The following is a 12863-nucleotide window of genomic DNA, read 5'->3' as shown; positions in this document are numbered from 1 at the left end:
GGATCAACCTTAGTATTCAGAGGAAAACTCAGCAAGATACTGAACAGGAGTCATTGGTCAGATAGGAAGAAAACAAGGAGAGTGTATTGTCTGTGTCTCAAGAGAATCAAGTCTTTGTCATGATTTGAGTATCCTAAATATAATAAGCTATGTACAGAGGAAGTGAAGCATCGACCTATTTAAGATGGTTTTCTGAACTCAGGCTGTCTGCTGTATAGGAAATTGAAAGAAAACTTGAGTGGGAATAAAGAAGGTAAGACTAAATTACCTTAAGATCTCTTTTATCCAAATGAGTCTACCACTGAACTCTTACTGTAAGAATCATATGTTTAAATGTGGAAAAATAAAAAAAAATAAACCATTTTTGGTGAAGAATTTAGAACATGGGGCTAAGCTCCCAATTATTTAACTCACTTGAATGGATACATTTTTTAGTAGGAAGAACAAAATCAGAGATGAAGTGGTTTAAAAATTAAACCAGGCCTACTAAAAGATTATGAAACAATTCACCTATAAAACATAAATAGAAGTGAATATAAGCCTCAGCTAAGATTTCCAATGTAAGCCCATTTGTTTAAAAAAATTACCTTTATTAGCTTCTGGCTTTTCCATAGTTAATGCTGCTAGTTATTCCCCCTCCCCACAGGCTTCTAGTCTACTAATTTTCAAATTTTATTGTACATCAAAATCAACTGGAAGACTTCTTAAAAATACGTATTTCAAGATCACACCTCTAGAAATTCTGATAGGGTGTAGCCAGGAAATCTATATTTTGACTAATACTCTAGGGAAGATGACCCTGGGACCACACTTGACAAAACACTTGTCCTGATCCTATGTTGCATGTATAGGTAACTCTCTTCTGGTAGCAAAAGTGCCACTTGGCACTGTCCACACTATTTTTATTAAAATAATTTATTTTAGATGCATGGTTTACATAATAGAATTACAAAACTATAAGGTTGAAAGAATAGAAATCAAATATAGAGCTTTTCTTTAGCTTAGTAATTATATGTCAGTCTTGGCTTTTATAAAAAATATGTTTTGGGGGAGGCTTTAATTTGTCTCCAGAGATTTATCCAACTTGCTTGTTGGGGAGGCAGTCTACCCTTGAGTTTATTTTCAAGGAAATAATGGCTTAAAAAATGTATCCAACTAACTTCTAATTACTCTTTTTTTTGGAGTGATATAATAAATCAGTTATTTAGATCTTAAGTGGTTGATATTTGTTTTGACATCCTGACCACTCACTAAAATAATGAGCTTTCAGATGTTTCTTTTTCTATAAGATATAATTATTCATGTGAATCCAGTATATTTTTCTTAACCTCAGATAGTTTCTAAGTCCTGTGAAAGTAGAAATTAAAATGAGAACAAAGTTTGACAGTGCAATAATATTGTGTGTTCTAGTGCCTGGCACTTTGTCCTTGCTAGACGTTCAGTACGTGTTGACTGAAGGAGTACAATTATGTGCTAATCTTTAATAGCTTTCATTCTGCCATTTTTTACTGCCAGCTGTGAAATCCGCTTGCCTACTTATGGTCCTGAAGTATTTCTTTAGTAACTCACAAAATTCTAGGAGATCCTTAAAAAATTAGAGATCTGAAAACCAAAAGTAACACAGATTTGATGTTGTATAATTGTAGCCAACCCTGCCTAAGAGACATTCTAGCATGTTGGGGTAGGAGGTAGGGGGATGCCCTATCCAAAAGCTCAGGGGTTTTTGTTTGTTTGTTTGTTTTTTACACTAATTAACGAAAAAAATTTATAAGCAATACTGTGGTGATTCAGTTTTCTGTTGAGGCATCTCAAACAAGCATCATTTCATGGATTTACAATTCTGAAAGGTATAACTGGGTGAGCAAATACAGGGTCTGCTTTAATACTATCAAATTGAAACATGGCAACTGATAACATCTAGCATCCACCTGTTTCTAATTCCAGTTCCACATTTGAACTTATAAAATAACTGAAAGTAATGAGAATATGTATATATTATATATATAATCTATAATCTGTATGTTAATCCTGGTAACTTGGTTAATGAAGGACTAGAAGAAAAAGTTGACCTAAAATGCAATTGGAACCTTAAATGTTAATTCTTTCCTCCTTCTTCTCTCTCCTTCATTTATTGTTCCAGGCACAACAAATATCATTATTATGTTTGACTTGAAAACTTTATTATCTAGGTAATAACGTTGAGAATCCCCATTTAAACATTCTTAATGGACTACTGCCTTGAAATTATTATTAGTCTTCTGATTTAATTATATAGAATAAATGTAAAATAAAAAGTGATTGCACCCAAACATGGCTTTGGGGGATATTTTGGAAGAAAATACGTAAATCTGAGCCATAATTTCTTTCCAGTGCAGTATTTAAATTTCAGACTTCAACCGCAGTTGTGATTGTTTTTAGTTTGTTAGCTGCCTGGAGTGTTATTTTAAGAAAGCAGAAGCACCATCATTTGCACACTCCTTATAGATCACACACCTTAACCCTGACTTTTTAGCTCCAGTTTTTCAAAAGAAAGTCAAGATGAAGAACTATTTGCTTTTCTGGGGAGTCCTGGCCATTTTTGTTACGGCTGTTCTTGTGACAGGTATGTGGTATTTTGAGAATGAACCCAGATAAAAGGAAAAATAGAACACAGATCTGTTCTTCAGATTTAAACATTTATATTTGTGTTTTGGTTGGACAGCTAGCTGGCTCCTTTTTTCTAGCATGTCTTAATCTTTGTATGAGCAGTGATATTTACATGGACAAGACTCATTGTAATTCTTTTTATTCTTTTTTCTCTTCTCTTGTTTGCCTACTACAACCTAGAGAATAAGAAAGTAGATATTTCTGGATAAGTACAGATAGCTATACTTACACGAATACCCATATTGAATCTTGAAAATCAGTAATCTTCTCCTTGAGTGTCTCAAATTTATATTCTGGAGAAATGAAGTAATAATTATTATAAATACAATATAGAGTGCATTGGGATTTTATTTCCCCAGAGAGCTTGGTATTAATACGTTCTAACAACGTTCCTGGATCTGAGCCTACAGATTTATTATGACCCTTTAACAATGTTTACTGTTGTACATATTTCCTATAACTTGATGGCTGAACTTCAGTTATTTTGTTTATTAACTTTTCAAACTATTATAGAAAATGGATTATTTTCTGAATATAGAAGTACAGTGTTTAATAATTTTCATCTAGAAGGGCATATGAATTAGAAGTGATATAATTTGGCTTGTTTGTTCTAAGACTTACTGAGTTTATTCTTTTTTTTTTTGATCTCATTCTTATTTCAAGACAGAGTATGATGTAATTAAGAACAGTGATTTTACATATAGTTTATACTAATTTAGCATTAAGAATAATGAACTTCTAATAATATTTAAAACATAAAGATATTAGTAGTAAACCATGTATATGTACCTATACATATATATAAATACATATGTTTATAACATTTATATACTTATAAACATATGTGAAACATATATATAACTATATATGTATAAAAGAGCTATAATTTATTGAGTATATACTATATTCTAGGCATTATGCTAACTGCTTTACATACACTATTCCATTTAATTCCCACAATAACCATTTGAGGGTAGGTACTATTATTGTTTCTGACATATAGTTGAGCCCATTGAAATTTAAAGAGATGAAGTAACTTACCTAAGGTCATACAACAAGCATGTGGTAGGTAGAACCCAGGCCATCAGACACTATAGTCCACACTCCTAACTACTATCCTATTCTTCCTGTATAAGAGGATCACCTTTTAGTAAACTCATTACATTCATATCTAGTATGTATTAAGTCTATTTTCTTATTCGTTTGAATTGAATTAAATTTAACAAATATTTATTGAGCACCTACTATCTTTCTGGTGCTCTTGGAATAAAGTAAGGCATAGTCTACAATAACAGGCTTATTAGGAAAAATACTGCTTGTCGATGAAACAGAATGTTAGAATCTTATAAGTCTTGGTGAATTGAAAGTATTTGTACATTTTTCTGGTAGGTATATTAGGCTACCTAGTATTTTTATATAGTAACAGTAATGATGGTTTTTTCCTAGGTTTCTGGCAAGAAAATATAATATATGCCATAACTAAAACAGATATTTTCTATTTAAGACTTAATGGTCAAGTCACTACTTGACTCAATCTGTATTTTTTGGTCAGGCATTACATGCTCATTTCTATTTTATTGAGAGAAAACATTTAAAAGTCATGAATACAGGAGGAGGGAAAGGACACCATTTAAGTCATCTTACTCTTTTCAAAAAATTAAGAAGAATTATATCATTGTCTTAAATTGCTTCATAATGATTTATCATACAGACTTTTATCAGAAGATTTATTAAGAACTTATGAATAATGGCATAATAATGCATTATAAAGTACTTCAAAACAATTATAAGTACAATAACAATGGTCTTAAAATGTTTTTGTAATGACTGTTATCATTAAGACTGAAATACTTCAGTTAGCTCCTTTCTGCTATGGGATCGTCACCAGAATAATTAGATTTCCAGTTACAGTTATATTTATCCTTATCATTTAACCTTTATAACTTGAATTTGTGTGCTAAGTCTTTGTTTTTTTACTTGAGGCTTGATGGAAGGAAATTTTAAAGGTCACTTAGCTAAAATTATAGGAATAAAAAAGATATATAACATCATTATTATTGTTCAATTAACACTATTAAATAAAGCTATTTATTTTGGGGGGGGAGTGGATTGTCACTTTTTATTTATGTCTTGTACATTGTTTTAATTTTTTACAATAATTTTTCAACTTTTTAAAGAAAAAACAATGTTTTTTTTACTCAGGTTCTTATGCATTTTAAGAGAGATGAAATGACACTGTTTTCCCCCCACTACATATATTATAAGCATCTTATCTTTTTTTATTAAAAATTTTTACAAGACAAGGAAAGACTGAGGAACTGTCACAGATTAGAGTACATACATATATACTAAGGAGACACAACAACTAAATCCAATGTGGAATCCCAGATTGGATCCTTGGACAGGAAAAGAATAGTGGAAAAACTGGTCAAATCTGAATTAGGTCTGTAGTTTAGTTTACAGTATTGTATCAATGTTACTTTCCTCATTTTGATAACTGTACTATGGTTATGTAAGTTGTAAATATTAGGGGAAATTAGGTGAAGGATATATGAGAACTTTCTGTACTATTTTTGCAAATTTTCTGTAAGACTAAAATCATTTCAGAATAAAAAAATGTAAAACTTTTTTTATATATTCCGGAACTTAATTCACTATTTTCCTTTCCAAGCTTGCTTTCTTTTCTGTGTTCCCTATATTTATTAATGGGATTATTAGTCTCCTACTCACCAGTAAAGCTATTTACTATTAACTCTTCAGGTATCTGTTAACTGATCTAAGTCCAGATAATAAGAAATTTTCTTTGTTATTTCTTTGCAGCACTTAACAGACCCCATTGTCTAATATTCAGATTAGACAATAAATAATGTTGACATTCACAGTTAAGGCTTGAATAGTCATCTGTGTATTCACTCATTCATTTATTATTTGTTTCTGTACACATGCATATTATATGAAATAGAACTTGTACCTCACAATATATTCTAAATTGTTTAGCAAATTTATAGCACTTTATGTCTATATATATTGTATCTTTAAAAATAATTCTTGGGCTTCCCTGGTGGCCGCAGTGGTTGGGAGTCTGCCTGCCGATGCAGGGGACGCGGGTTCGTGCCCCGGTCCGGGAAGATCCCACATGCCGCGGAGCGGCTGGGCCCGTGAGCCATGGCTGCTGAGCCTGCGCGTCCGCAGCCTGTGCGAGCCATGGCCGCTGAGCCTGCGCGTCCGGAGCCTGTGCCCCGCAATGGGAGAGGCCACAGCAGTGGGAGGCCCGTGTACCGCAAAAAAAAAAAAAAATTCTTATAAGAAATATTAGTAAGTATAGCACTTATTATTTTATTGTATTAAATCATTATACTATGATAACCTGAATGTTATTAATGAAAAGAAGAATATAATTAAGTTTAGGAAACTTTCAGTGGAGAATATTTAAAGTCTTACAAAATAAGGTTATCTTTGGGAAAATTTGCATGTTCTTAGTTCTACTGCAATCTAAGGAAAAAAGAAAGTATACCTGGGAGTTCAGGAAGGACGTGACACTTCAAACTTGGTTTATTATAAAGGCTAATGTTACTTTTTGTTCACTTTTGAATAAATTGCTCTGGTCTGAGAGAAATCCAGTTTAGATTTTTGTTTTCTTTCTCATTTTGGCATTTGGCACTGATTTTTACAAAGCCACATCATTCAGAGGGTTGTGCCTCTATTACTAGCATTAGATTAAAACCAGAATTCTTTCAGTCAGGTTAGAAAGACCATGGACTGGTCCAAGGGAAGGAGAGAAAATTCCTTTTGGAGTTCATTTGGATTTCCTTCACTACTCTGTGAGATTCCACTTAGCTATTTTAGATTAGGAAAAAGAACAAATGGAGAAGCCGAAACTGATCAAGCATAAAACTTAAGTTTTCTGCTGGGGGGAGGGGCATAAATTAACTCGATAGAAAGTATAAAAATAGACTTTCGTTTACCTTTCTTCTTAACATGTATTATCTTTCAAGCCCAAGATGAAGATGAAAGGACTGTTCTTGTTGACAACAAATGTAAGTGTGCCCGGATTACTTCCAGGATCATCCCTTCTGCTGAAGATCCTAGTCAAGACATTGTGGAGAGAAACATCAGAATTATGTACGTGGTATTTCATGTTTCATGTTTTCATATTGTGAGCAGAGATACTTTCTGATATTAGCAATTGTTTGCATGTGATACCTATATCTTTGCTCCTCTTTTTGGTGTGTGGCACCTTACATTAGTTGAATCTGGTTAATGGGCTTGAGCCAATTATGTAGAAGTTGGGAGCAGGAACAAAGGTTTCCAGGCAACCTAAAACCAGTCAGCTAGATTAAATAATAACTGAAGGTTGCATCTAGTCATCAACATGCCCTGTTTATACGGAGTTATTTCAATTTGAATCAGAACTTTTAGTTGCCCTTGATCAGTTCAAAGTGAAACTTGAGATAACATTAAAAGGCTTGTTTTTGTACCATATATGGACCACAGAGTATTTCACTTTGTACTCCACTGCCGGTCTCCATAAAAGTAAGGTAGACTAATCAAATTGACTAAATTAATTTCATCTACACTTGTATATTGGACTTCAGATATTTCTTTCATTTCACACATAGTCTGTCATAAGCTATGAGTCTTATTCAACAGCAAAAATGCTAATAATACTTAAGAACTGAGATTCCTATTGTATCTAGTCATTAATGTCTTCCTTGTGAACTACTCCTACCTTGAATAGCCTCCCCCCAAATCAGATACCTTTTATTGACACAGAACATAGCATTCGATCCCATTTAATCAATGGGAGAAGTATAATATGCTTAAGAATTTGTTTCGAGTTCTGGCTGTCACTAAATAGCTATGTGCTCTGGTATGCTAGTTACTTAACCAATCTAAACTTCAATTTTCTCATCTTTACTAATAAAATAATATGTATCTCATAGGGTTATTGTAAAGATAAATTGAGAAGATCTATTCCTTTTAAAGACTGTATAGTTTCTGGCACATTTTCAAAACATATTTGCTGTTATTTATTCACCTAACCTATATGCCAGTTATCATTATGTCACTATCCTTCTTAAAATCCCTTTGCTGGTTCCCGTAATGTTGTTACTAGGATAAATTACGAATGTCTCAGCCTAACCTATAACGCTCGGCACAACTCTCAAGCTCTTCCATTGCCACTTTTTTTTTTACCTTATGTTTGAAAAGCCAGTACATTGCAGTACCTTTATTTCCTCACACTCACAGTGCCCTCTTCCTCTTCCGTTTTTGCATAACCTAGTTCCTCTGGTTGAAGAACTCTTTCTCCCACCCCTCTTAGCCTGGTTAACTCCTCACCCTGCATGTCTTAGCTTGGGCATCTCTTCCTCTAGTAAATTTTCTCTGACCACAGAGTCTATACCACATAGCTCCCTGTTAAGGATAGAACAATTGGAGAAGCATGTAACTTGAGGGGATGGCATCCATGACACTGGCACCTAAACCATGTTGAAGAGGAGTGTCTATCTTATGTTTAAATTTCCAGGGGACAGATTTAAAATGGCACACCAGGATTCTCTAATTTATCTTTTTCTTCTATTACATGATTCTTTTTATGATATATTATTTATGGAAATCAGGCAGTTCAGTTACTTCATGCCACTTCCCTGATGTGTATTGATGCTTCCCTAATCTTATTTCTGAAAGTTTTATTATCACTGCTGTGTCATTATGGCATTATTCCCAACTCCATCACTTACTAATAATGTGACTTTGGGCAAGTTACTTAACTAATTTGAGACTGTTTCCTAAACTGAAAAAAAGGAATAATTATATAGGTATATATATATATATATATACACATATACTTCATTAGGTTGTGAGGATTAAATATAGTAATGTATAAAAGCACCTAGAACAGTGTTTGGTCCATGGTGAAACAATTATACATGTTTATTCCCTTATTTTTCTCATTATTTAAAGCATTTTTTAATACTACTAGAGATTTTACAGTGTAATAAAGAGTTGATCATTCATTCATTCATTTGGCAAACATTTATTGAGTGCTTCTGAAAGCCAGTGAGGATTGGAGCTGGGGATAAAATAATTTATATAAAACACAGTCCATGCCATCAAAGAATTTACAGTCTAGTAGGGAACTTTAAATAATTGAAAAGGCAATTTCAATACAGTATTGTAAATGCTATGACAAGAATAGGCATAGGATGTTATAGGAGCACGAAGTGGGGGCACCCAGTCCAGTCCTTGGGGGAGGTGGGAGAGAGTATTTGGAGTAAGTGGTAGAAGTGGATGATGGCTGTTACCTGACTGAACTGGAGTTAGCTAGGTAAATGTGTATGGGGGACGGCAGGGTTGATAGGTGAAGAAGATCATGCCAGGAAAAGGAAACAGGGTTGCTGTGAGGATTATATGAGATCATCATGTTAACATGTTTATCATAGTACCAGGCACACTGTAAGTGCTTAGTAAATGTTAGAACTGTTATTGTTTTTGTCATTGTTAAGACTTGGAGATGAGAAAATCGTGGTAAGTTTGTGCAATTGCAAGCAGCTGTTTACAGCTGGCACATGTTATAAAGAGGGTGGTGTGGTGAGAGATAAGGCTGGAGAGTTAGAGTATTTCATGTAGTGTCTTCTGTGCCATCTTAATGATACCCTGTTTTCTAGGGGGAGACAGTGTAGGTTTTAAGCAGAGAAGGAAATTAGGCTTGTATTTTAAAAAGACTATTTTGGCAATAATGTGGCTAATACATTGGAGGGGTCAAGACTGAAGGAGGGTATTGCTGCAAACTAGGAGAGAAATGGTGGTGTCCTGATCAAGTAGCTGGAGTTCACAGATGCAAAGAATCAGAATTAGTTGAACTGTGAGATGGATTAGATATAGGTCATGACAGAAAGGGAAGACTGAGGGTGGTATCCAAGTTTTTGGCTTGGATATCTATGTGGATAGTATTTCTAAATACTGAGTTAGGAAACATGAGTTGGTTTTTTTGTTTTGTTTTTTTTTTGGTAGGGAGGGATGCATATGATGAGGAGTGGTGATATAGATGAAAAAATGTAAAATTTAATGAAATCACCTGAACTAGTTGATGTGTAAGTTTTCATGGAACATCTCCAAATCAAGAGGTCTGGATTCCAGTTCCAGCTTTACTACTTAGTAGTTGTGTGACCTTGGGTAGGTCACCAACCTCTTTGATTTATAATTACTGCATTTCTAAAATGTGGATATTACTATCTGTCCATTCATTCCATAAATATTGAACATATTCTACATGCCACACATGTAGCAAGGCACTGGGAATGTGTAAACGTTTTTGCTTCAAGGAATTTATAGAATCTAGAAGCAACTACTGTGTAGGTAAGCAACTGTAATATGGCATTTGTTATAATAAGATATATGAAACTTTAATGAGACTACAGAGGAAGGAGTTTATTGAGGGGTGGGGATGGGATCAAGGTAAAAATCACAGAGAAGGTAAAACTTGAGCTTATTTTTAAAGGAAAAGCAGCGATTTGCCAAGTAATCAAAGATAGTTGACAGAGGAGTTGTTGTGAGGTTTATTTTGAATGACAATGCTTAAAATGTAACAATTACTGTGAAATCTGAGTAATAGTATTACTAAAGAGTGTTTATAGAGTGCTAAATGTCTGAATGAAATAGTAAGTACTGTCCTAGCAATATACCTATTACCCAAAATAGCAGTATCTGCTGATTTCATTATTCTTCTTTGTTTTCTTTCTCTTTTTTTTTTTAGTGTTCCTCTGAACAGCAGGGAGAATATCTCTGATCCTACCTCACCTCTGAGAACCAAATTTGTGTACCATTTGTCCGACCTGTAAGAGATTTTCCTTCATACTAATATAGATACTGAAGTCAATAACTTTTAATTAAATTGTTAGTAAGAATGTTTTTGAAAACAAATTGGGGTATAAACATTTACCAATATAATTTGAACTTTTGAATATATTAATTCCTATGTTAATCATTAGGTATCATAAATTCATAAAACTTTATCACAGATAAAAGTTAGCTGTAAATTTATTCTAAAGATGAAGTTATTGCCATTAGTACAAAGGACCAATTTGTCTTTATAGTTCAATAATTCAGACACATTAACATGCAGGTGTTTCTTTGGGAACTATAGAATCCAACATAAAAAATTAAAGAACAAACCCTTCTTTGTTACTATAAATAATTCATTTACTCCTAGTACCTCACAATCATATTATCATATTATTAATTATATTGCTTACTTTCAACTGAAGGTTGAAAAATTATGTAAATAATTCTGTATTATAGAGACGTTGAAGTCTGAAAGGAGTCACTCTTTGTCAGAACTAATTGATTTTGGATAGAAATGTATAGTTACTCAGATTCTGAGACAACATTTGATGGGGGTTGTCTAATGCATATATTTGTTTTTCAGCTGTAAAAAATGTGATCTTACAGAAGTGGAGCTGGATAATCAAGTAGTTACTGCCACCCAGAGCAATATCTGTGATGAAGACATTGAGACTTGTTACACTTATGACAGAAACAAGTGCTATACAAACAGGGTCCCACTTACCTATGGTGGTAAGACCAAAATGGTGGAAACAGCTTTGACCCCGGATTCCTGCTATCCTGACTAATTTAAGTCATTACTGACTGCACAACTCCTTATCTTGAAAGGCTCTCCATTTTGATTCCAGGTAGTTAATATATTTACTACCAATGAATTTGAAACCATGATTTTTTTGGGGGGGATAATATAAAACTAACTACCCCATTCCCCCCCACCCACCTGCCCCCGGGCAAATAACTGAAATAGTAGCATTGTTATTTTTTAAGGTAAATTGCTAGAATTTAAAAAAATAGACAAGGGGAGAAAATAAAACTCAAAAGAGTAAAAATCAGGAGACATAATTAAATTTTGCCTTTTTTTTTTTTTTTTGGCTTTGCCCTGGAGAGCCTGAGCTTTTGCACATTCCATACTATTCTCTTTAAAAAAAGAATCACTGTGCAGAGAAAATTTATATGTAAATATCGGTCAATTGTTTGTCTTCATTAGAAAAAGAATAATTGGAAAACATGTTTTGGAAATATTTATAAAATAATTTAAAATGGAATCTCTAATATTTGTGAAACCAATTAGCTGAAAGTGACATAATTAAGTGTATAATTGAAAAAATATTTTGATATAACAGATTTGGGAGCAAATGATATGGATTTTTTTTAATAAAATTTTTTTGATAATCAGGATAGTGTGAGAAATTCCCATTAGAAATCACCTCTGTTATAACTGAATCTAACAAATTATGTATTCCAAACTATGTATTCTCCAGCACAGTTTGAACAATTAAATAGATTCATAAGCATATACCTGTGTGAAATAATTTACTGGAAAAAGTTTGCTTGTGTTAACTTTGCTGTATGTAAGTTAAAATATCATTTATGGGACTTCCCTGGTGGCGCAGTGGTTAAGAAACCGCCTGCCAATGCAGGGGACACAGGTTCATGCCCTGGTCCGGGAAGATCCCACATTCTGCGTAGCAACTAACCCTGTGCGCCACAACTACTGAGCCTGCGCTCTAGAGCCCGCAAGCCACAACTACTGAGCCCACATGCCACAACTCCTGAGCCCACATGCCACAACTCCTGAAGCCCACGCACCTAGAGCCCCGCCCCACAACAAGAGAAGCCACTGCAATGAGAATCCCGCGCACCGCAACCAGAGAAAGCCCGTCACAGCAACGAAGACCCAGTGCAGCCAAAAATAAATAAATAAATAAATAAACAAATAAATAAATAAAAATATCATTTATTACTGAGGAACAGTTGTAAGTATAATTATGCATTAATCACTGAATTCAAACCTGTAATATTTGAGATAGCTTTGTCATTTTATACCTAATTAAATAAAAAGGCCAAGTCCATCCTGACAAATATAGTGTTTCTCATGGCACATAAAACTTCTTTATGGCAGAAAGTCAAGGCCAATTGGCATACATATCTAAGACTACTGTGGAAAGTAAATGCTGATCCTGCATTTAAAATAATGAGAGGCCGATTAGTAAAATCAGTTTCTTGAAGAAACATTGTTCTGTTTTCCTTTTTTTTTCAAATGGTAATAGTCATTTTTAATAACTTCCACTGTGTTCATACTGATTATTCAGTGTTTTTTTTTTTTTAGGGATAAGGCTCCGACACTCTGGTGCTTCAGTAGGAATCATAGT

The 12863-nt window shown here is 33.7% G+C and overlaps 1 protein-coding gene across 1 annotated transcript; it reads left to right on the top strand.

The window, feature by feature from the left end:
• Positions 1-2377: 2377 nt before the first annotated feature.
• Positions 2378-12007, top strand: JCHAIN (joining chain of multimeric IgA and IgM). The gene is made up of 4 exons (XM_007118664.2): positions 2378-2602; positions 6642-6768; positions 10403-10483; positions 11075-12007. The coding sequence occupies exons 1-4, from the start codon at positions 2539-2541 to the stop codon at positions 11277-11279; spliced, it is 477 nt and encodes a 158-aa protein (XP_007118726.1). The 5' UTR covers positions 2378-2538; the 3' UTR covers positions 11280-12007.
• Positions 12008-12863: the final 856 nt, after the last annotated feature.

This window comes from Physeter macrocephalus, chromosome 7 (assembly GCF_002837175.3).
Source record: "Physeter macrocephalus isolate SW-GA chromosome 7, ASM283717v5, whole genome shotgun sequence".
NCBI lineage: Eukaryota > Metazoa > Chordata > Mammalia > Artiodactyla > Physeteridae > Physeter > Physeter macrocephalus.
Note: the sequence above shows the minus strand (reverse complement) of the source record. Positions and strands in the feature narration are given on the sequence as shown.

Excerpts from the sequence above, each read along its gene's own strand:
- JCHAIN (XM_007118664.2), top strand. The coding sequence starts at position 2,539 with ATGAAGAACTATTTGCTTTTCTGGGGAGTCCTGGCCATTTTTGTTACG. Across the intron at positions 6,769-10,402 it reads GAGAGAAACATCAGAATTAT|TGTTCCTCTGAACAGCAGGG; the intron begins GTACGTGGTATT and ends TTTTTTTTTTAG. Across the intron at positions 10,484-11,074 it reads GTGTACCATTTGTCCGACCT|CTGTAAAAAATGTGATCTTA; the intron begins GTAAGAGATTTT and ends TTTGTTTTTCAG.